Raw genomic sequence first — 24182 nt, forward strand, 5'->3', positions numbered from 1 at the left:
GTCAATTTTGTAACAACTGTAAAAAATCAAATTAAAAAAACATCGTAAATCTCATGTTGATCTGCATATTCCAATACTCATCATCATTTGTCATCACCTCATATCAAAAAGTTATGTTTAAAATGGAACTGCCTGGTCAGATTTATTTTACTTAGAAACTGGATGTTGAATTAATGTAATTAAGAGGTTTGGCTTCTCAGTAAAGGTATGCATTCAGTTTTCTCTAACTACATTTAATCCCGTTATTTTACTTCTTTAATTAAACTGGAATAGACTGGAATATGAACAGGTATGCAGACTTAGTCTGTCCCCATGGTTTAATTACTAAGACGTAAGAACTAGTTTTGACCACCATCCCCACCCCACAAAAAAAGGAAAAAACACCAGAAAGGCACTTTTGTCTCCTTATCGTCTTGAAAGGAAGTAAATGTCTTTTCAAATCACACAGTAAGTCTCCAGAATGACCAAAACCTCATTAAAAGTGTCTGGAAAAACAGCAAAACAACCAGGCTTAGAGGAAAGAGAAAGTAAACAATAATAAAGCTGCATGGGCATGAGCGGGCATGAGCGGGCTTGAACAGGAGATTATCAGATTTAGCCGCAAGCTAGACCTCCCCCTGCATCTCTCGCGCAGCCTGCAACGTGGTTACCGGGAATCAGACCGCAGGACTTGGAAACTGGTCAAAATGAGCAGTGGATCAAGGTCTGGAAGGGAGGGGACCTCAGGGACTAATCTCAGTGTTGCAGTGTTGCAGTTGCTGTCATTAGATAAGACTGTGGGAGTGGGTTAATAATAATAACAATAATAACAACAACAACAACAATCATAATAATAATAATAATAACAACAATAATAATACATTATATTTATATAATGCTTTGCAAATGCCCAAAGACTCTTGGCTTTGGCTTCCTTGACTGGAAAGGGCTGCCCTTTACCTTGAGGAATTATTTTGGGTGGATGCAAATATCTTAAATCTGCTTAAAATATCTCCTTGGCCTCCTGGTGCAGTGCAAAGACCTGTTGGAATGTCAGGGGCAATTTCCAGCTATACCTCTCTCTCTTTCTCCCATGTCCAGTCCATTTCAGTGCCTCATTATATCAGACCACAATCACAATTAGATCACAGTGTAGCCAACATCTAATGCTGAAATCAAATTAAAATGGCTTCACAATTAATTATGCCCAGACCCCAGACAGTCTCACTTGAGTAACTTAATTTTGCTGTGTGCCAATAGAGCAGGCTTAGTATCTCTTAGATCTGCACACGCGCCCAGCTCCCTAAATGGCGATACGATCAGGACCTCCGTTTTAAAACGTTTTACAACAAAAGGGAAGCCGAGTTTTATATGACGAAAGGAACTGCCCATCAAGGAAGATCAGAGGTATCAACCCACAAACAGAGATGGTAAATTTAAGAAACATTTTCTGAAGTCAAAGCTTTGTTTGTGTGTGAAATTCAAGCAAGAGATGTAACACTGTAAGTTACTTGGTTTACAGAGAAAGCATTCAGTGTCCTGTTGGCCAGTGTCTTATCAGACCAGCTGAGTAGGCCTGTCTCTTGAAGTGGGTACATGTCTCAGAAGCCAATTTTAACAAACCAATATAGAGTAAGTTGACAGTATAATCAAGAGAAATCACTTGCAACATTGTCACAAGCAATTAACTTTAAGCTCGTCTTGTTCCACAGAATTCTGCTACTTTCAAACATACAAGCAGGCTAGCCCGAAGGCACGTGTTCCGTGCATGCGCTGAGCCACCGCTCTAACAAGGTGTGCTAAAGCTTCATCCTTCCCTCGAGCCTCCGAGTAGGAACCAAAACTATTACGTCGAGATTCTCGTGATTAGCGGCACGTCCATAAATGCGTATACTCGAACTTGGATTTTTATTTTTTATTTTTTTTTGACCCACGGTTTGTATTGCTTGTTTCTCATCATCAGTGTAATATAATAATTGCATTAGTTATTACAATAGTTATTAAATGATAACTATTTTGCAATGGTTTATTGTGTTTTAATATAAATTGTGACATCGTGAATCACATTATATAAACTTAGCTTAATGTTATCGTTTTTCTTCGTGTTCTTAAAGTGTGCACAATGCAAATCGCAGAGAGTTACGGCTAGCTTTCAATTACTCACCTGTACGTAGGCCGACAAGGGCGTAAGAGTTCATACATTAGCCTGACGCTGATGTATTAGATGGCGCTGAAGTACATTTATTACCTAATGTAGGCTACATGAAATAGATTTGAACTGTCACGTAACCACATGTAATTATCTTTGTAGATAAGGTATAATGGACTGATTTATTTCACTTTATCTAGTAGGGTTTTTTTTACATATTAATGTATACCTTTAAAATTAATAAATTATCATATAAGGACATTTCTGTTGTATTCCGTATTAACACTGTATTTTTTAAAATCATTTTCTGTGTTTTAGCCCATCGAGTTGCCCTGCCTATAGTTATATATAGCCTATATGTTAATAGCATTTGTTATAAGGGCGTTTATATACTAACTCTATAATAATTTACGTTGGTAGAAATGTCGCCTGATCGACGAATGGGCCTATGCGCTACGGTAGAACATTTCAACAAGGTGGGACAAATAAAACCCCGTTCCAGGAAAACAGCTACAGGCGCACAACGAGCGAGAGAAAAGTTAAAGTCCTGAATAAACAGGAGCCCAGAGCGTCCAGGAGAATGTCCATGAAGAGCTTTTACTCCGTTTCATGAGTAGTCTATTACTGTTGTAGGCAAACCCACTCTGGCACCGCAGAGGACTTCACTGTAAATCATAATGTGGACGATGTGAAAAACACATTAAGTGAGTTTCATGCAGACAGTGACTCAGCTTTTAAAATGTCATGCGATATCAACTTTCAACGTTTTGAGTTACAACTGGAGAGAGTTATAACGAAGCAAAAATCATGTCCGGGGTAAGAGGACCTATAAAGAAGATACAGGACGACAGACATCCATCCCTGGCAGCCGTTAATCAACGCCAGACACGTTTTGCTGCGTGAAAGTTGGTTAAAACTGATTACATCTTTGACTTTAAAGAATACTACTCTAAAGAGTAGTAGTGCATACAGACACGCAGAGAAGACGTGTTGCCTAGAGAGGCAGTATAGCCTATTCATGTTCTGTTTCGTATTCTTTGCTAGCGCCAAATAAATCCAGTAGAAAAAAATAAATAAATTATATATATATATATATATATATATATATATATATATATATATATATATATATATATATATATAAATGGAATAATGATGAAAGTTACATGTGTGGATTTGTATCTGAATTAATTAAGAAAATATATTACACGAGAGGGGTGAAATATAGCATAATAATCGTGTTATGGATTTTTAAAAGTTTCACATATAAATGAGCTCGTCTCTTATTTTATTTTTGCTCCTTTGAAATGTGGTTATTTTAATATTGCTTTTGATTCCACTAACTGTTTTAAATGGTACTACTTATCTATCTATGAAAAAATAGGGCGGTGGGGGGGGGGGGGGGGGAACGACATCAGCTAAGACGCGCGTCCAGACCCTTTACCTTTAACTCCAAATCCTCGCCCCTTTATTCAAATACGCGTGGTGCGTCAGCGGAAGCGGCACGTTTATTTCCGACAGATATTGCCTTTAAAGGCGCATTAAAGTGGCTTAACTGGAAGACGTCCCCGAGGCTTTGGCCAATGCACCAAAACAAAAATACCTTACAACGGGAGCGTAGGATAACGGCGCACACTGTAGGAGTAGCACACTCCCACGGTCTCTTGTGTCAAACGCCAGGTATCCGGGTGAGTATTCTGAATGCTGAGTTATATTTGTGGTGAAATCAATATCCTAGCTGGGTAACACTAGAGCAGCATCTCAGGTCGCCGCGGCTTGACTGGACGCTGTGAACGCTGCTGGAGCGGAGCATCGATAACAAAGAAGTCATTTCCATCTCGTTATAAGGTTGTATTTTTCCATGGTGTGCTGCCCCACAGACTCCTTTGCCTACTGGTGCAAAAGTGGCGTTAGTGGCTTAATTTGTTAACAGAAGGCGGGTTTGCTTGCTTCAAGCCAAAGAATGAGATCTCTATCAGCAGGGTTGCAGTCCTAGTTAAAACACATCCCGAAATGGTTGTTTTATGGAATCTGTTTTTAACAGTCAGTGCAACGAGTGTCTGGTCATCAAGTGCACGCATTTGTTGAGATAGCCAAGAGTCGTGACTGTCATGGATGCATTTTTGCAGCTTTTTTCCCCGACGGAACCGCATGTTGCTCATACTGGAATAATAACTTAGTTAATTTTTAAAAAATGATTCAGACTGAAAAATTCAGTGCTAATCAACCGGCATTAGATTGTAATCTACACTAGATGAAACATGCCAGTGTTGAAGTCCCCCGTACCCACCTGCTAGCTGGCAGTAACAGTCCAGGTAAGCTGTTACAGCGGAATCGTTACGCAATCTAATTTAGCAGGGAGACCGAATTCCAGCGTCTTAACCCAACATCACTTAAATTGGTAAGAATCACTGCATAAATGAGAAAACATCCGCGCAAATTTGATACACAGCTAACGGTCCTGCTCTGAAGAGTTTCGCTATGTTTACCATCACGGGTGACCTTGCATCTTTGTTCAAAAAGGTGGTGTTTGGGTAGCCATCTCATACTCAATTAGCTATTCCCTGTTGAAGAAACTATAGCGCTATAGGCTACTGCCATTGGTTTTCAGGTAGTTCATGACTGTGCATGAAGTTTTGTTAAACAGAAGAAAGTCACGAGGCGGTGTTGTGCTGCGCTCCCCGAAAGCAGAAGTTTCGTGCCGTCGGAGTTTTGTCGCTATCGCATCATGTGAGAGAATCACGCCTAGCTCAGCTCTGACCATCCTGGCCTGCACTGCACTGAACTCAGATGTAAACGTCCTCGCGCGCGCCTGTGACGTGAAGCAGACGGGTGTGTGCGGGTGCGCGCGTGCGTCGTGTTTGTGCTGCAGAGTGCTCGGGATGCCTGGTGTCTTGCGTGTTTGCCGCCGCTTCGCTTTTGAGAGCCGTGCGATGACCGCTGTCATTTGTTTGACCTTCCCAGGTGCCAAGACTGCTGTTGGGCTGGGGCCGGGTCTGTAGAAAAGCCGCTGCTGTATGCAGGCACCGGAGATTTATGAAGCTTTCAAGGCCTTTTGGTGAGTCTCATGAGCGCTGTGCTGAGGCTATAGTGCTAAGCCTGGTTCAGCATAACTGCAACTGGGTATGTTTGATGTCCCGAGGTAATCACACATGCACACCATACATGATTGGTAGACAGCAGAAGTATCACGTATGGCGCTGTTTCTTTGAAATGGGATTTTGCTGCTCTGTCGTTAAATCCAGAGGTGTATGCCTAAAACATACATGTTCACTTTGTGTGTGTGTGTGTGTGTGTGTGTGTGTGTGTGTGTGCGTATGTGCATGCGTGTGATAATGAGATCACGTTAGCTCCCCCTTCCTCATTGATTGCCTAACACTGGGGCAGACTCAGCAGAGCTGTTCACATGACTGTCAGAGGGAAGCAGAGCCCCAACCATCTGTGAGCACCGCCCCCCCCCCATCAAAACTAACTTAACCCAGGGCCAGGCCAGTCCCCCCCCCCCCCCCCCCAAGCACTGAACGCCTTCTTAACTATTAGCATTATTATGAAAGGCTGCGATTAAATACTGGCGTTCACGTAGAGTGGATAGAGATAATGCATTTAAAAGGATCTCCCTTCACCAAATGATGATAATCTGCATTAAGGATAAGCAGTTAGAGTGAGTCAAATGTTTTGTTACAGTCCTGTAATGCACTTGTAACTACATCAGAGAAATATTCCACAACATGAATGGAGTCATGGTACTGACTTCACTGAAATGTGAAAATACTGTACAGCGGCCTCATACATAATGCAGGCCAGATTCAGATCGGTTTCATGTATTAGTGTAGTAGGCTCTAATGTGCACCTAGATGTGTGCGCGTGCATGTGTGCGCATGCGTGTGTGTGCGCGCATGCGTGCGTGTGTGTGCGTGCACGCACATGCAAGAAATGTTGCATTGGTTCAGTTGGTTCGTTAACCTGCAGTTGCGAGCATTTTTCTTCGAATATTGAAAGAAAAGAAGGTCAGACATCAGTGTGCTCAAAGTGAGCTCTGAAATGACCAATTTCTGAACATTATTCTATTTCACTGTATTGTTTTTTTCCTGAACATTGGGGTTTAGCTTTGTTTTAGCAGGGCAGGGACTTTTATAGGGAGTCAGAAGCATTACTGGGGGGGGGGGGTATCTGCTGTACTCAGGACCTTCTGTAATTTGTCATTTTTTCTTTCAGTACACTACTTCTTACTTGCTCCACTGTGACTCATATGTAAAGTGCTAAAGTGTTTCATTAATGCAGAGTGGCCATTCTCAGTAAAACGTGAGTCATTTCAGGTGCCCATCATACCCACACTCTGGCTCTGTCCCCACCTCTCTCTCTCTCTCTCTTTCTCTGATATTAATGAATCCAGGCCATGCAGCTTATGGTTGGCCTCACAGCAAATGCCTGCTTTCTCTTTCCAGATGTGCTGAGCCTTGGAACTCCTCCACCTCCTCCTCCACTCTCAGTGCCCATGCTCCATCCTGCCCAGACCGGCGTAGGTTTTTGCCTAAATAGACTCACCAGGCTTCAGAGTTGCTGGTAACTGTAACTGGCATGGAAGGACCTTTGAAGTATAACCAAGCTAGGTTACTGGGAGTTGGCTGGTTAGCGCTGGCTACTGATTGTGCTTGTGGGTGGTATCTAGGCTACGGCTTCTTCCCGTCAAACATCAACTCACCCTCTCTTGTTTTGGTTTCCAAAGGTGATGTATAAACTAGATTGGGCTGTCGGGCAGCGTTCAGGTGTTGCCTACTATCTGCCCTATGCGTACGCGCAAACGTGGCACAGGGTTTTACGCTCTGTTTGCGTCATAACGCCCCTGTCTGAACATGATGCCACTACGGAATATGTATTGTGAGACATTTCAGGTGATGGACTTTTGCACTGGTTCTACAGATGTCACTTTCAGATACCCCCCCCCCCCCCCCCCATCAAAAAAAAAAAAAAACATTAAAAAAAACAGTTTCCTGATGCTCAGTTAGGTGGTTTGAAGGTCAGCGATGTGTCCTGAGCGAAGATGATCTTGTCGAAGCCGCAGGAGGTGACGTGTGATGTGAGGTGGCTGTTGCGTTTCTCACGCTGCTGCAACCGGTCTACCAGACCTCGCCATTTAGCTCCAATTTCACTTCATTTGAAACAAAGCCTCTGATGAAAACCTTCTCAAGTGTCTTTCTACCTTCCAGTTTTCTTTGTCTTTTTTGACTTGACGTGAGAAAACAGAGTTTGTGTAACTTTTGAGGGTTGTGGGGTTTTTTGTGCGATTGTGTCTGTCTATGTGTGTATCCATAGAGACAGCATGCAAGATTCTCATACTCAGGCAGCTTGCTTTCTGGGAGAGAGTTGGAAGAAGTTCAAGAATTATCATTAGTGAAAGGGACACCATCCCTCACATGCTACCTAATGTCTCAAAGCTTCTCACTCTCCGTGTGTGTCTGTGTGTGTGTGTGTGTGTGTGTGTGTGTGTGTGTGTGTGATTCTGTGTGTTTACTTTGGAAAGGTCTAGGCTGCCTCCATCTGTCTGCCTGCTTGAGACAAACTGAAGTCATCACCAGGTTGATGCATGGATGTGGAAAGCAGTTGTTACTGCCATGGTTGTTGTTGTTGTTGTTTATTTCATGCTGGTATTTGTCTTGAAGGAACCGGTTTGTCATTTTGTGGCATAATACCTTTAAATATAAAATGTCTTTTGCCTGTTTCGATTGTAAGGTGAACACAGTTTTTTAGTCTTGAATATTTCCTCAAGGCTCTCCCAGTGCAGTCCGTCCTACGCCCCGGCCTGTTTCAACATTGATCGCACATCGGTTTCCACGGCAGCATGCCAACAGCTGACCTTCGGCGTGTCATTGCCGTCATCCTCAGAGTTGGTGGCACAACCAGTGTAGCTTGTCTGAAAGGTTTGAATTCCCCTGCCATTTTGGAGCCAGCACAGATGGTTTACTCTTGGCTTCAGCGCATTACCAGGCGATCGGGGTGCAGTTCCTGGACCCCTCCTAGCTGCTCCTGGCACTAATGACATGTTTAACAATAAGCCTAACTGCATCTAGTTCTGCATCTCTCCTACTCTCCATCCTTTCATGCTCCCCCATCCAGCCCCATCCCAGAACACCAGCAGGAGTGCAGCAAATTGTTACACGAGCAAATCTGCATTCGGTCTGATGTGGGGCGTTCTCTTCCTGCCGCTCTGGAGCGCGAGACCTGCGGAAGTGCCCCAGGTTACTTTCCATACGGATCTGAATGAATCCCCGGGTGATCTGGCCAAGCGCTGCCTCTGTGCCCTGGTCTTGACCAGCGCTGAGCATGAGAGGGTGGCTGTAAGCTGTCTGTGCTGCGCTCTCACAGAGCCACGGCTCATAAAGGACGCTTTGTGTGCTGCCTGTCCGCGAAGGAAGCCCCCCACCTCCCTCCTCCCCCCAACCCCCCCGGATTCCCCCCCCCCCCCACACACACACACACTCAATATTCAGTTGCGACTATTTACATACCTGTGCATGCGTGCGTGTGTGTGACTGGAGCAGAGTGGGTGTTTATGTAAGCGCACGAACGAGTGTGTGTGTGTATGTGTATGTGTGTATGTGTGTGTATGTGTGTGTGTTAGGCATCCCCCTTCTTTTGTCTTCCTCTACTTTGAGCGCTAAGAGAGGGGAAGAGTACTTCGGTTCCCAAAAAGTCGCGCTAACCTCGGCGGTGCGAGCGCAGGCATGTGTCCAAGGCCGACCAGCTCTGCCCCTGGCTCGGCCTCTTGCCCTGACACAAACGGGCATGCAGACACGCTGGAATTTTCCAGGACGGCTCAGCGCGGTCAGGGCGAAACTGTGTGTTAGGTGTTGCGCCTTGGCCAGTAGGAGGAGGAGGAGCAGTATACAGGAGCAGTCGGGGAGAAAGTACGGTCTTTTCCTGCCAACATTTCTGTCCTCCTGTGGTTTAAAGTTCAGACTGAATCCCTGGTTAGATCTAGGCTAAGCGTGCTAAACGTTCTAGGTAAGTGTATTATTGCTGCTAAAAGGCGTAGAGAGAGCAGACTGATACCACCCCAAAACGAAATGTTTTGCTAGTTTGTTAGGTGTCGATGTGTCTGTGGTGTGGCTGTTCTGCTGCTTGCAGGTGGAGGGGAGTGCTTGGGCTTTCCTATGTCAGCGCGAAGCATTGTCAGGTTTCTGTAGACTCTTCAGAGGCGTTGTTACAATGATGCACGCCAGTCCGCAAAGGGAGGCTTCCGGAGTGAAGAGTGTTTTCCATCCTCAAAGCCGCAGAGAGGACTCGTGCTGACGAGCCTCACCCTGCCGGATTAAGTAGCCCCCGCCAGGCCGCAGCTGAGTGTAACCCAACCACCCGCCGCCACCTCCAGCAGTGGATGCGGACCCGCATCCTCACCCCTGCCTCGCCTCTGCAGGCCCCCAGCGCCTGACTTCTCACGTGACAGGGAGCTCAGCCACCTCCCTGCCTCGTCTTGACGGGATTGTCTTCGTCAGCGTTGCTTGCAATAATCTGCCGTTAATATTCTGCCATCTGTTTTTTGCACCCCGTAAGTATGCCCAGTGGGTGGCGCAGCAGTAGAACATGAAGAGGAGAGGCTGGGTGTTCGGGGGGGGGGGGGGGGTTGCTTGGTGTTCGGGTGGGGGGCTTGGTGCTCAGGATGAGAGCTCAGAACGCTCACTCCAATACACGTTGCCTGTACAACTCATTTACCTTGGCATTATTGGTCCTTTGTTCTATAATCAATAGAATCATCAACCAACTTGAACTTTATATTGGTAAAGTAAGAAAGAGATTGTGTAGGGCTGTCCTGGGTTGTGTAGGGCTGTGCTGGGTTGTGTTGTGTAGGGTTGTGTAGGGTTGTGTTGTGTAGGGTTGTGTTGGGTTGTGTTTTCTTGCGTATTTAAGGCATCACTGCCATTCTGATACACTTATTTTCAGGAACTCCTCTTAGTCATACTGTACATCTGAGAATCTCTTCATGAGTCATCAGAAGAAGTTGCATGCTAACAATACTTTAATGTTTTTACAAGCTAATAGCGGCTGAAAAATAAGATGGTCCTCATGGGGAAGATTATTTGGCAGAGGAGATGCCACAGGTAAGAGGGACATGGCGCTGTGACGGCCGTTCAGATTGGTACAGTTCCAGTCGACTTACTGTGAAAATAGAATAGCTTGTGAATAGCATGATGCCACTGGCATAGGCATGAAATGACTACCTCTTATTAGTGTTCATTGCAGCTATGGGACATGGGCTCTTTCTTGAAGTGATATGAGACAGCGTGTAGCCTCTGATGAGAATGTGTTATATTCTGAAATGACCTATCTTAACCTCAGAGGACTCCTGTCTGGCTAGCTGTCTCCACATGCTCTCGGGGAGTTTGTGCTAAATGTCACTAGTGTCTCTCACTGTATAGTATGAACTTTTAATGGTGTACTTTGGTGCATAGCAAGCAGCTTTTTCACAGGTTGGAAGGATGCCACAGTCTCAGAATTTGTCAGGTTGTTGATGAAGCAGATATTTCTTGAGAAGGTGAAAGTCTCTAGAGCAAAAGAATCATGGCCTCTCTGTCTGTCTCTCTTTGTCTCTGTCTGTCTCTCTGTCCCTCTCTGTCTGTCTTTCTCTCTCTCTCTCTCTCTCTCACAAGTTAGCTGCAGACCACTCGGTTAGGGCATCTATTCTTAGCCCCGCCTGCCCTTTGGGTGATATAAGAGCATCACAGCTCAGACCACATTGTGCCTGCATTAGCCTTCATTTGCTGACATATCCGCGGAGGACCTGCTCTGGATCAGCTGAAGCCTCAGGAAAGATCTCAGGGCCTGGGTGACCTGCCGTGTGCTAAGCCACCCCGCGTACCTGAACATGTGTGCTTCAAACGTTTATGGAGCCTAATTGGTAAACGGGACTTTTGGGTAGGAAGAAGGGTCTCTAAGAGATGTTCTACTGAGTCCCACTCTAAAGTATCTTTCTCACTTGTCTGTAAGGCAGGTACCCATGCTTCCTGTGCTAGCACTTTTCCACATGGAGACTTCAGAGTGTGTTGATTACAGTCCTGCTGGCCTGGTTTTGAGTGCAGAGTAATAGACTGTAGATAAATCTGGGAAGGGGCCTAGGCCTGCTGTCCATGTGTGGATGTGATGAATGTGACACAAATAACAGTGGAGGACAGTGATAGCGGGCCAGCTCAACTGCTAAGAGCAGGGGGGTGACAGCGGGCCAGCTCAACTGCTAAGAGCAGGGGGGTGACAGCGGGCCAGCTCAACAGCTAAGAGCAGGGGGGTGACAGCGGGCCAGCTCAGCGGGCCAACTCAACGGTTAAGAGCAGGCGGCTGGTGTGGGCTTTGGGCCGCCCCCTCCCACGGGTTTGCTTACATGTGCCAATTTAAACCTGATAGCTACACTGCACTTAGAGGGCTCCTGCAGTGTGCACTGTAATTTAGGTCAGCTGCATAGCACAGTGCAGGGTTGTTATGTTGTTTTTTTGTTTGGTTTGCTGTTGTTGTTCTTGCTGTGTGCATGGGCACACAGGAGTGTTTGCACCACAAACGCAAAGAAATGCATGATAGCCTGATATGTGGAGGAACTACCTGTGAGCTACATATTGGCACATACACACACATAACAAATATACTTATTTTGAATAAATAAATCTATGTTTGTGAGGAGAAACTGGAAGTGGGCTTTTATTGTGAGTGCACACACACACACACGTGGACACACACACACGTGCGCGCACACACAATGGTGCGGTGGAGGAATCTAAGACGGGATCGTTTTCCGAGGGAGCCACAGTAAGAATCTCCTGCACCACAGGGCATGATGTGTCTTTCCCTTGCTGCGCTCTCTGCACGTGAATCTCCAGCGCGATACTTAATACCAGCGCAGCACTTAGAAACTGCGACATCCTTTCTCTGTGTGCCGTGTAAGATCATGTCTCTCTCTCTGTCTGGGCCTCCAGACACTCTTGAGAAACAATTGGGGCTCGGTGTTTGCGAAGCCAGCAGCATGCGCCAAGCTGACCGTGACCCACATGCTGCGGTGAGGTGCCACTCTGTCCTGCTGCAGGGTGTGTCGTGACATGCGTGGTCAGGATGCTCAGAGCTGGAATATAAAGTAGCCTGCACGTTCGATTCAATCAATCACACTCCCTATTAACTCCTGTGTGTGTGTGTGTGTGTGTGTGTGTGTGTGTGTGTGTGTGTGTGTGTGTGTGTGTGTGCGCGCACGTGTGTGTGTGTGTGTAAGAGGGAGGGAGAGAGGCGGAAAAAGGAGTGGATGTTTGCTTTTTCTCAGCTATAATTTGTCTCAGATGTAATTTATCACCCGTACTAAAGTAATCTCAGCTGTACTACTGACTACTGCTTTGTGGCATCTGTGGCCGGCGTCCTGCATCTGTGGATGGGCTGTAGACCAGGTACTGCAGATAGCACATCCTCACTCACGCTTCTCTGGCCTAAACGACTCCAGTCATCCATGGTACAGCAAGGCAAGCCTACCGCCCCTCGCCTTAGCCAAGACTGAAAGTTCCTTTGAACAGCCTGTGGGAGACAGACAGGATCTTCAGGCTGTGTCCCCAGCGAGCAACAGAGTGATAACCCAGTTTTTCTCTCTGTCTGCACTGCAGATGGCAAATGGAAACTATTGTCTGTCCTTTGGTACGTGCATTGTATGCTGAAAGGGTCCCATTTATAGGGCTCTCTTCTCAGGCACTCAGAGAGAGTAGTCCTCTGGATTTCTGAACCCTTAGTGTAAAGGGGGCGAGACGGACAGGCTGTTCTTATCACTGATTGATTAAGGTCCCTCCAGCTCATTCACATCCTAAATGATTAATAGGGGTGCGCGTGCGTGTGTGTGTGTGTGTGCGTGTGTGTGTTTGTATGCGTGCGTGTCAGTGTTTGAGAGAGAGAGTGAGAATGACACACAGATGAGATTGCACTTCTGACCCGTATTGGATGTGGAGTACTATTTCGAGGAGGGGGGGCATTGTTCCAGAAGCATTAAAGTGATGTGTGATGAGCAGAGCCCAAGCTTATGTGAGTCATATGTGTAATGGCCTCAGATAGACCTTGGGATGGAGAGGTCAGAAGCAGCCGTGTCTCAGGCCAACCCTCTGAACAGAGATGACAATTTCCAGGCAGCGTTGCTAATCAGTCACCTGTTTAGGGTTCCTTCCCTTCTGAGTCAAGCGCTTGATTCATTGCCTAAAGGGCATTTTGGCAAAGCGTATTGCTTTTTGTTTTGTAATGCATTTATGAGGTGGTCTAGTCTGTTATTGTCGCGGAACGCTCGCCTCTCGCGAGTCACATGGTGTGCAGTGGGAGGATCTTCGTTTTGTAACCACGCCTGCACACACCTGCACCTTGTTTGTCTTTGTGTATTTAAACCAGTGTCAGTGTGTGCAGTGTTGTTGGTCATTGTTGATGTAGTGTGTTGTTCGTGAGTTAATGTCTAAATGTAACATTCATAATCATGTTTGTCTAGCTGGTGTTAATGTTAAACATCATTAGTGTTAAGTGTCTATGTTCACTGTTTGTGTTACACAGGAGTGCCACTATAGTCTTTATGTTTTATGTAAATAAATGTTTGTCCACGTCGAGAGAGTCTGTGCGTCCTGCTCCACACTCTTTGGCACTCGGGCAGTAAACGTTACAGTTATTGTAGCGCTGCCTTCTTCAAAAGCCCTTTGCTGTGCCACAGAGGGACATATGAGTTTGATTCACTGCTTGGATCAGCTGATGGAAATCACTGCCATTCAATTACAATGGAAATCATGGCATGATGCTTCGCTCTCTGTTACGTCATAACACAGTTCTAACTTCCTGTAACCTCCTGGGGACAAAACCATTCCTGGTTATGAAACCAAAGACATTTTCTTCAGGAGTAGGTATTGTGGATTTAACCTTGATGCACTCCCTGTAGTAGGTGTGCAAGCTAGACTGATTCAGTCCTGCAGATTTGAGCCTCCATGTGAACAGTACATTGTTCTTTGTTATTTATGCTTATCTTGAATTCAGCTCAGCTGAACGCAGTCCTTTAGCTGGGTAGGAAGCCATCCTGAATCTCAAAAGGCTTTCACATCTGTTCCATTCCAACGATTTAGTCATTTTTGCCCTATTGTGGGCATTTGTGTGGCTAGTTTGGAAATCCCGCTCTTGCTGAATACTTTATTCAACTATATTTTAAATATTTGCTAAACAACTGTAGCACATGCTGATACATTTGGTGAACTATTAGCACTGTACGTGCCTTACTGGAATGTGGAAGGTGAAGTCATGTGGGATGCAGGATGATTTTCGTCATAGCTGCAAAGCTTCCATCCAGGCAGGAGCTCCAAGCTGGAGGAGAGGATGGAGGAGGTGATGGAGGAGGTGATCTAAGAGAGGATGGAGGAGATGATGGAAGAGAGAATAGAGGAGGTGATGGAGGAGATGATGGAGGAGGGGATGGAAGAGGCTTGGTCCCCCTGGAGCGTGTCATCCGGCACAAGCCGTCCCCGTGGGAGGAGCGGCTACATAACAGCCGAGTGCTGAAGTTAGGCCTCCCGCTGCTCTGACAGCTAATGTGTTGGAGAGAGATTGAGAGGTGTGAATGTCACCAGGTAACCAGGAATGGAACAGGGACCCTGAGCTGCCAGGGTGATAAATGAGAGTTACATTTCAGGTGTTGGGAATGTGTGCTGACGGATCTTTTTTGTCCGAGCACGGCCTGCTCACCGTAAAAGGTTGTCTTAACCGCAGCTGAGAAGGCAGGCCAGAAAACTGCCTTTCAGGATTTGGAGAGCAAATCGAGTAAAGGATCATTCTCCCAGTCCACTCGCGCTCCACTAAGCAGAAAGTGATGAAATCCTTCAGCAACCCTTCCATCTAAAACAGCCTGCCTCTTAGCCTGTCTTGGGCTGCTGTCTGTCTAATTAGTCCCTGTTGTAATCTGTAAGTAGTTAGTGTCTGACAATGCTGTGATTATTCTGGTGGGGTAATGTACCGAGGTTGCAGGTCAGATGTATAGGATTACCAGTTTATTATCATCTTAAAATGTAACGTTCTGACTCTGTCAATCTGATCTCTCATCTCTGTGAAGCTGAATCAATATTGTAGATTGCAAAGTTAAAGAATTAATCATCTTCGACAGCAACAGTATGGATAGTTATAGACTCATTGTAAGAAAGAAAGGCCTAGAGATTTTTTAACATTTATACTACAAAGAAAAATATGATAAATTTATGTTGCTTTCAATCAGGCTGAAAGGTCATTGTGTGAAATGTATATGTATGATTTTTTGTTTTATTTTACCAATACCATTTGCGCTTTTTGTTGAATATCATGGCTAAGATTTCCATTTTAGGACTCCATAAAGCAAAACCATAACCATAAAGTCTTAGAGTGTTACGACGTGAATCTTATCAGCTCCTTGCACAAACAGCGGAGTCGGAGCATATCTTTAAGTGCCAGAGAGCGGACAATTAAACGATAAAACATCCGCTTGTCCGCGAAGGAACTGCGGCGTCAGCCGTTAACGCGCAGGGTAATCAGGCAGCGTGCGGCTCCGTGAGTTTTACCCCGAGCCCTCGGCGGAGCTGGTGCGGCTGTGTAAGCATGAGTAAACGTCCCGCCAGGCTTCACAAAAGTTACGTTAGCTATACATTTTTAGCTAAGTTAGCTATGAACATTTACCCGTCTTTCAATGACCTGAAATGTGTAAAATCTCCACCACGCTCTCTTTATCTTGGACTCGTTTGGATGTCTGTGTCGCCCGTTTCCTGCGTTCGTGCTTAGTGAGGAGCTAAAGGCTGCTGTGTTATTAAACCTGGGATGGAACAGTCCTATCCCTAACCACGGCTCTTACTTTATTACTCACAGTTCTGACTTTTTTCTTCAGTTCTGCACCATGGAGACAGATAAATGTAACATATTTAAATATTATTTCACTGATTATTGGAGGACATGGTTCCTAAGTAATATTTGATTTGAAGTGTTAGTGTAGTGTTTATTTTAGGAGACCATAATCCTTTCTAAAATAATGACAATTACTGTTTAAAACCATTATAAATGATAAAATATGGGAATTTAAACATATAATAGTATACAACTGAAGAACAGACAATGAACTATTTTACATAAGCATAACAACGCTCAAATGTGCATGTGCATAGATCCTGTACTTACCTAATAACTATTCTCAACTAAAACATTTATGAATGGCAGAGTCTTGGTGAAAACGACTTATGGATTTCTTATGGAAGAAGTCTCTTCCGAAAAACAGTTGGTGAGGATCGATATTCTCTGTTTCGACCAAAGATCGAGACTGGAGCAAAGTGCATGTGGATCTGCGAGAGAGATGCATTCAGGTTTCAGGGATGTTTTGAGGTGGTACAAATAGACTACAGCCTAGCCTAAAATTGAAAACACACGCAAGGAATTTAGAATCTAATGCTTTACTAAATAAATAAGAACATATATCCATATAGATATATAAATATACAAAACAGCACACACCCAAGAAGGTGCGTTTCTTACGGCAAATGTTCCTGCACACGTGCATGTGCATGCAACAGAGATAAGGTCAGAGATGCTGCCCTCTAGAAGTGGTTTAAGTCATGCAGTCTTTGCAACCTTATAATGTCCCAGTGAAGATGGGTTGGGGGACTGAGTCTCTCTTTATCGACTTTTTCAACATGTTTGAGAAATAACCTCCAAATTAGATGCATGAGCAGTGCAATAATCAGATACAAGTTCATTATCAGCTTCTAGAAAAATCCAAGGGTGCACCCACACCTCAGGTTTTGTGGGCGTGACGCCTCTGACTATATTTGTGCAGATTCCAGTTGTGCTTTTGTTGTTTGTTCATTTTCAGTCATATTGAGACTTTTAATAAACAGCTTTCTTTTCTTACACGTGCTTCCATGAGCTAATTTTTTCTTCCACGTGCTTCTTCTTTGCTGGCCTGGACTGCCGTCTGGAGGAGGCCGTTGTCTCTTCAGCACCAGGATGCAAGCTGTGCCCAATCCCTGCAAGAACGCTAATGCCCCTGTTCGCTCTGAGCCCATCCGGGAAACCCCAGACGGGCTTTATTAAAGGCCTTAAAGGTTTTAATCATGCCTTACAGATAAGGCCTCTCAATCCATCAGCCTGCCTTAGTAAGGGCTGTATACAGTAGCAGAGTTGGTGGCTGTGTGTGTGATATAAGGTATAGCATGATCTGCCATGACACAAAGAACTGACTCTCTCTCTCTCTCTCTCTCTCTCTCTCTCTCTCTCTCTCTCTCTCTCTGGCAGATTGATCAGCCACTCGATGGGGATTCACCAGCGAGCTCCCACCTGTGTGTCCTGCCCCCCTGCCCACTGCCTGCCTCCCCTCTACAACACCTCCTCCACAGAAATCATGAAACTGGTATTAACTGAATGGCAAATTATATGGATTTTTACTATTTCCAATAGACAGTAAACACACACACACACACATATACACACACACACACATACACATATACACACACACACACATACACATATACACACACACACACACACACACACACACACACACACACATACATTTTCATGCACGCACATACACACACATACACACTTATACACACATTTGCACACACCAAAGGGAGTAACCTCATGATAAAGCCATATCTCCCTCATGGTTGCATACCAAAAAAAAGACCCCAACCCATGACACGACGGATGAGGCTCTACTGGGAGCTCCACTAGCCATCCTTGAGAAACCTACATGGAATGTATCTTGCTTAATTGAGCTTTTTTTTTTTTGTCAGTTGTTCAACAAGAGCATCTTAGATGATGCAGGTTCACCAACCAAAAGGAGCTGCTCGGAATTAAACCCACACCGTTTTTTTTTTGGTTTTTTTTAATCCAGAGTTGGGTTTTGGGGTTGTTGGGTTTTTTTTGTTTTGTTTCCTTTTTTGTTGCACACAACGTGCCTACGGAGCCCGGGGTGTTCTACTCGGTTACTGCATGCCGACGGCGATGGCCCCCCAGAACACTGATTCGGATACTATGCAAGTGCAAGAGGTTGTGGTGATTCCTGCTAAGGCGGCCCCCAGAGGCTCGGCAGGACGGGGAGGAGGCAGGGCTAATGGAGTGGGTGGGGCTAGTGGGCAGGACCTGGAGAGTCAGGAGGACGCGCCGAGCGAGGCCTCCATAGACCGCATCCCCCTGCGCCAGTGGGTTATGCACGGAGCCATCATGTTCGGAAGGGAGTTCTGTTACGCGATGGAGACAGCCCTGGTGACGCCCGTGCTGCTTCAGATTGGTAAGAAAGACCCCCCCCCCCCCCCCCCCAGCCCACACTTACCATGCCCAAGACGCCTTGAGGAACAAGTGCACATGTTTTTGTTCTATCCATAGTTCTTGATCCTACTGTAACATTCAGTGAAGGACTTTGACTGCATGCCACAGCTGGGTCTCAAAGCCATTGATCACTCAGCTGGGAACCATTGAATAAGGCTAGAAGAAATCAATAATCCCTTGAGATACACACACACATGCTTATGAGCCCCCCACAGTAATGACGAGTGCCATGTATTGACTGAGATCTGCTGAGTGGAAGATGACAGTGCTTCTCTCTGGTAGTCTTTTTAATGTGATTAAATGCTACTACTGTGTTCCTATCACAAAACAACTCTTAATAGGTGTTTGTGTGTGTGTGTGTGTGTGTGTGTGTGTGTGTGTGTGTGTGTGTGTGTGTGTGTGTGTGTGTGTGTGTGTGTGTGTGTGTGCCTACAAGAGAGAGCACGAGAAGATCAGTCTTGCAGCATGACCAGGCAAAAGATTAAAATAACCAGATGGGACTTAGTGCCTGCGTCAGACATTCCACCTAATAACAGATTAGCTGTAAAATGGGGAACAGTGTGAGATGTAGTTAAAGACCGAGTTCCTGTAGAAAAAGGACTGCCGGGTTCAGTCATGAGGTTCACTGCTGTGCCGCCGTTTACATTTAATACCCAAAGCCATCATCGTCTAATCTCACGGCTCAGCCGCCTGTCAGCTCCTCAGAGCTCATAGGCTAGTCAGTTACCTGGACCTTCTCGTCTGCCTTCACATGGCTGACGCAGTAGCAGGGAGACAGAGATCCTCACAGGATGCTGTCTGACACCACCTCTTTCCTCCCTATACACACACACACACACACACACACACACTTCAGTCTGATCCGCTGTGGTGTGGAGACATTCCATCCCGGAGCCTTTTTTTGAACAGTGTGAATATTTTTATTGACATGCACATTATGTGAATGCACGTCTGAGGAGGTGTGAGGAGGTCTCCTTCTCCCCAGTAGCCAGCATTTATTTACCACTAGTCAAGGACAAGGCCTCAGTGCACACTCTGTATTCTGAGTCAGATCCAGAATCTTGCCTGGGTCTACATGTTAGTGAGGATGCATGTCTGAGTATGGAATCTTGCCTAGGTCTACATGTTAGTGAGGATGCATGTCTGTTTGAGTATGGAATCTTGCCTAGGTCTACATGTTAGTGAGGATGCATGTCTGTTTGAGTATGGAATCTTGCCTAGGTCTACATGTTAATGAGGATGCATGTCTGTTTGAGTATGGAATCTTGCCTAGGTCTACATGTTAGTGAGGATGCATGTCTGTTTGAGTATGGAATCTTGCCTAGGTCTACATGTTAGTGAGGATGCATGTCTGTTTGAGTATGGAAAAAGTTGTCTTCTTTGGCTCGATACGGGTGCAGAGTGCTGTTTGGAATTCTCACATTCCAATGTCTAGTCTTCAAAATATTGGATTTCCTGTGGAATTATGTTTGATGCACGAGTCTTTTTTAACTCACTACATGAAACCTGACACAGTCCAAGAGAGGGTGAACCCATACACCTCCTCAAAATCCCCTTGCTAAGCCAACTGGAAGACAGTAATCACTTCCTAATGCTTACTAACAGACCCTGTCTTACAGTTGTAACAATTCAGTTATGTTGTAGGCAAACAAAAAAAAGATAGGTGATTAGTAACAATCTTGGCGTTTTATTCAAGCACAGTTTACTAAAAGTCTAACTTAATGTAATAATAACTGGAATGTTGAAAACAAATATTGCATTGTTGCCTTACGGAATAACACTGTAGACGTCGTTGAGGAGTCCAGGGATTGGACATCCTAGCATGTAGCTTGCAGCATCTGCATGGTCATCCCTGATCCAACAGCTGTATTTGCCATTCCAAAAAAAAGGTGGAAGAGGACTTTTGTTGTTGTTGTTGTTGTTGTTGTGTTTGAAAGCACACACACGTCTGTGGGTATTTTAGGGCGGGGTTGTTTGTTTGTTTGGTTTGCATTTTGTTAAAATATGGAGACCTAATATTCCTATGACTAGACAGGTCTTTTTGCTGTGCTTGTCTGTGCGGGTGCCAACAAGCCCAGCAGGCTCGTGTGCGCGCCCGTGCGCGCGCACACACACACACACACACACACACACACACACACACACACACACACTCTCACACACTCTCACACACACACACACTCTCACACACACACTCACACACACACACACACACTCTCACACACACTCACACACACACACACAGAGTGTAGGACGTCTGCAGCATTGTTGAAGCGTTCAGCATCAGCCAGCTTTTGGCAGCGTTTTCTGGGTTCAGCCCCCAGTATCGCCCCACAGAGAAGTACTGCACGTGGGTGAGGTCTGCCGCAGAGCTGCTCTGCGTATGTATCGGTGGTAGCTCTGTGATTAATATATTCAACTAGTAATCAGAAGGTTGCCAGTTCAAGCCCCACCACTACCAGGTTGCCACTGTTGGGAGCAAAGGCCCTTCTCCCTCAATTGCTCAAGTGGTGTTCATAATTGTAAGTTGATTTGGATAAAAGTGTCAGCTAAATGTAATGGCAAATGCAGACAAACATCCTCCCTGTGCTGTTTGCCAGTCGTTGACATTAACTGCGTTCTTTCTCTCCCTTTTCATGGCTTGTAGTGCAAAATTAATGCACAACAGTGGAGCTCTTTATTGTCTTGGAGCTTGTACAAGGACAGCTTGCGCAATTACGACAAAAATGGTTCTTTTCCTTTATACCGTTCTCTGTCCTTTGAGATTTGACACGTTAACCGTGTTCACGGACTGTGGCCTGAATTTGTTATCCTGGGGATTCACCTTTTCTTTTTCTCTTTAGTGCTCCGGTGGGCAGGAACCGTGTGCGAGTACTGATCGTGGGAACTGCCGCAGGAGGCCGGGGCCCACTACCCTTCTTCCCTGCACTGTTTGTTTTACCCCAGAGAAACCAGCACAGAGCCTCATGAGACAAATGACTGTGGTAATGGAGGGAATATTACTCTTTTAGACTCTGCTGGGCGGTTTCTTTTTATATTTGAACATACGGCTGCGAGCGTTCTTCTGTGACTGGTCGCTTGACTAGTAGCGCGTGGCCTGCGTGCTACTGCTGTTAGCTTGTGCGTTGGTGCTGTTAGCGTGCACGCTAACGCGGTCGTGATCTTTTGGCCTTCAGAATCCTCAAATTCTGGCCAAAGCTAGACTTAAGTGACACTACTCATTGTTTTCTTAGTACATACTGGATCTTAATTACTGAGGTTTTCTTATCATTTCTGTTATAGATAAACATAACATTGCTTTGAAAAAAAGGACCTCTCTCATTCAGCTCCTTGGGGTCTCATTTGCAATCAATAATGGACTGTGGGACTTCCAGCAGACGTTCTGGAAATGTTATCCTAATTAGATTGACTAGCTGGGGTTTTTCAAAGGCAGGTTTGAAGACACCATCACAGTGCTATGTGCACGTGCTGCTTAGGGCACACTCATTCGTGTTCTTGCTAATCATGTCGTGTGGAAGGCACTTGGGAAACACTGGCCTACAACGAGTTAAAGGGGAGACACGGAGCTTTGAGCAATTACGCAATGCCTGCAACTGGATAACGCATCATCAGATGTCCGTCACCACATCAGCTCCAACACGAGGAGCGGAAAAGTGCAAGCGGCCCACCTGCTGTACTGCTGCCGCTCGCCGTCCCTGGCAGACGCCACTGCTAATTTGCCAAGTGCTGACATGAGGTTTTTCTGATGACCTTGACTTTTGCTGGCTCATAGTGTCTGCCTCTGTCTGCCTCTGTCTGCCTCTGCACTCAAAGCTGATGCATGATGCATCAGCTGCTTCACTCGCGACAACAGGAAATGCTGCTGCAGCCCCGGGGTGGCGGCTTCATCCCTGTCTTCCGTGGTAGTCCATGTTTGACGCCCCACTGCCCTGTAGGAAGTCCCAGCCCCCAAAGGGCAGCCTTCTAAGTTGGGAAGAGGGGAGCCGTAATGGATGAAGACAACGGAAGTCCCCTACGCTGCCAGTCTGCGGGGGGCGCTAGCTGCTCTGTCCCGCACTGCGTTTCACTACGCGTTGTGCTCCTAACGGAGCAGGATTTGCCGTAGGAAAACCCCAAACGCCCAGCTATATTTAACTATGGCGCTTTCCAGAATTACCATTATTAGGGGAAGTTCTGTCCCATTGTCCTAAGGGTTTGTCATAAGTTTACACCTGCAGAAGTAGAGCAATACACCCCTAAATGTTTTTTCTTCTTTAAACAAGATGAAAGCCTCACATGCGTGTGCTAACCACACACCTGGCAGTGTTACTGCACAGCCTCAACCCCTGCACTGTGCCATCACATTGTGTCACGGACCAGCGGCTCTGTGCACAGACCTCGTGCGAGAGGTGCATCTGGCTCTCTGGCGAAAGTAGCCTGCTGCCCCCCTCTTCTTCCAGGGCACACGCTCCACCCCCCACCCCTCCCTGATTGGCTGGTCTCCGATGTTGCTGTGCAGAAGCCATCCACATGCTCCCCGTGCGTGGTATCCAGGCGCTGCTCAGAAGCGTCTGCTCACAGCGTCCCAACGGACCGCCCTTAGAACGGTCTGCAGAGCATGTGTTCGCTTTGAAGCCCGAAACACAGTTGGGAGGAAGTGAGTTGCAGTTTCTCTGCTCTGTTTTGCTGTTGGACAGCAATGGGCAAAATGAATCAGCTAGAGAGGGTTGAATGGGGGGAGGAGAGCGAGGCTCCTGGTTGGACGATTAAGAGTTCTGAAGTGGGCAGACGTTCTTCAGTTGCTTGCTAGGCTTACGCACGTGTGTGCGTGTGCGTGTGCGTGCGTGTGCGTGCGTGTGCGTGCGTGCGTGTGTGCGTGCGTGCGTGCGTGTGTGCGTGCGCGTGTGTAAGAAGAGAGATGAGGATGCAGGTCACTGTTCTGTGCAAGTCCTCACCCGTCACTCTCTCAGCAGTGCATCATGGGTATGTTGCGTCTCACATGCAGATTGCTGGAATTCAGCTTCAGGACCATATGTCACAACTAGAAGGAGGCATGCAGAATTAACGCATTTATGTGAATTTTTATGACAGATAATATAAATTTTTATCTTTTTTAAATTTTTAAATTTGTAACATTTTTATCACTTCAGTTACCCTTGATGCGGAGTGTGTGTGTGTGTGTGTGTGTGTGTGTGTGTGTGTGTGTGTGTGTGTGTGTGTGTGTGTGTGTGTGTGTGTGTGTGTGTGTGTGTGTGTGTGCACAGCTCACAGACTCTTAATTATGTCCAAAGGGAGGTGGAAGATGAGGCTGTTTGCAGCATCCTGAAGGGGAAACACACTAACACTCACACGTACACTGATTATAATCATCGAGCTTGCATTCTACGTGTGTGTGTGTGTGTGTGTGTGTGTGTGTGTGTGTGTGTGTGTGTGTGTGTGTGTGTGTGTATGTGATGGGGGGGCCACTGTGAGCTTTCTACAGTAATGCTGAGGCAGCTTCTGCCTTACTGCATCATTTTCTGCTCTATAAAACACACACGCACACACACAAATGAGGATGGATGAATAGCTCAGTGTGTGAATAGCTCAGCGTGTTGGCCGCTATCCTCTTCTATAGGTGTCTGGAGGATTGTGTAATGATTATTTTTATGTTTGGTTTTTAAAGCGTCTTCCTCTCTTTCATTTTTTCCCCTTCCTCATTCTTTCTTTTTCTCCTTCCAGTCTCTCCCTATCATTCCTCTTACCTCTTACCCCTTACCTCCCT

General features: G+C 45.9%; 1 protein-coding gene across 5 annotated transcripts in view; it reads left to right on the top strand.

The window, feature by feature from the left end:
* Positions 1 to 3656: 3656 nt before the first annotated feature.
* Positions 3657 to 24182, top strand: part of slc45a4a (solute carrier family 45 member 4a) — a 38501-nt gene continuing 17975 nt past the window's right edge. Inside the window, exons 1-4 of one of the 5 annotated variants that reach the window (XM_081716361.1) lie at positions 3659 to 3816; positions 5093 to 5186; positions 6574 to 6647; positions 17399 to 18401. In XM_081716361.1, coding sequence (XP_081572487.1) covers positions 18104 to 18401 — 298 coding nt within the window. In that variant the 5' untranslated portion in view covers positions 3659 to 3816; positions 5093 to 5186; positions 6574 to 6647; positions 17399 to 18103. Of the gene's footprint in view, positions 3817 to 5092; positions 5187 to 6573; positions 6648 to 7649; positions 8047 to 17398; positions 18402 to 24182 lie in introns of all 5 variants that reach the window. The other 4 variants (XM_081716362.1, XM_081716364.1, XM_035525578.2 and 1 more) reach the window with 4 other exon arrangements.

This window comes from Electrophorus electricus, chromosome 6, assembly GCF_041902795.1.
Source record: "Electrophorus electricus isolate QZ-2024a chromosome 6, ASM4190279v1, whole genome shotgun sequence".
NCBI classification, from domain to species: domain Eukaryota; kingdom Metazoa; phylum Chordata; class Actinopteri; order Gymnotiformes; family Gymnotidae; genus Electrophorus; species Electrophorus electricus.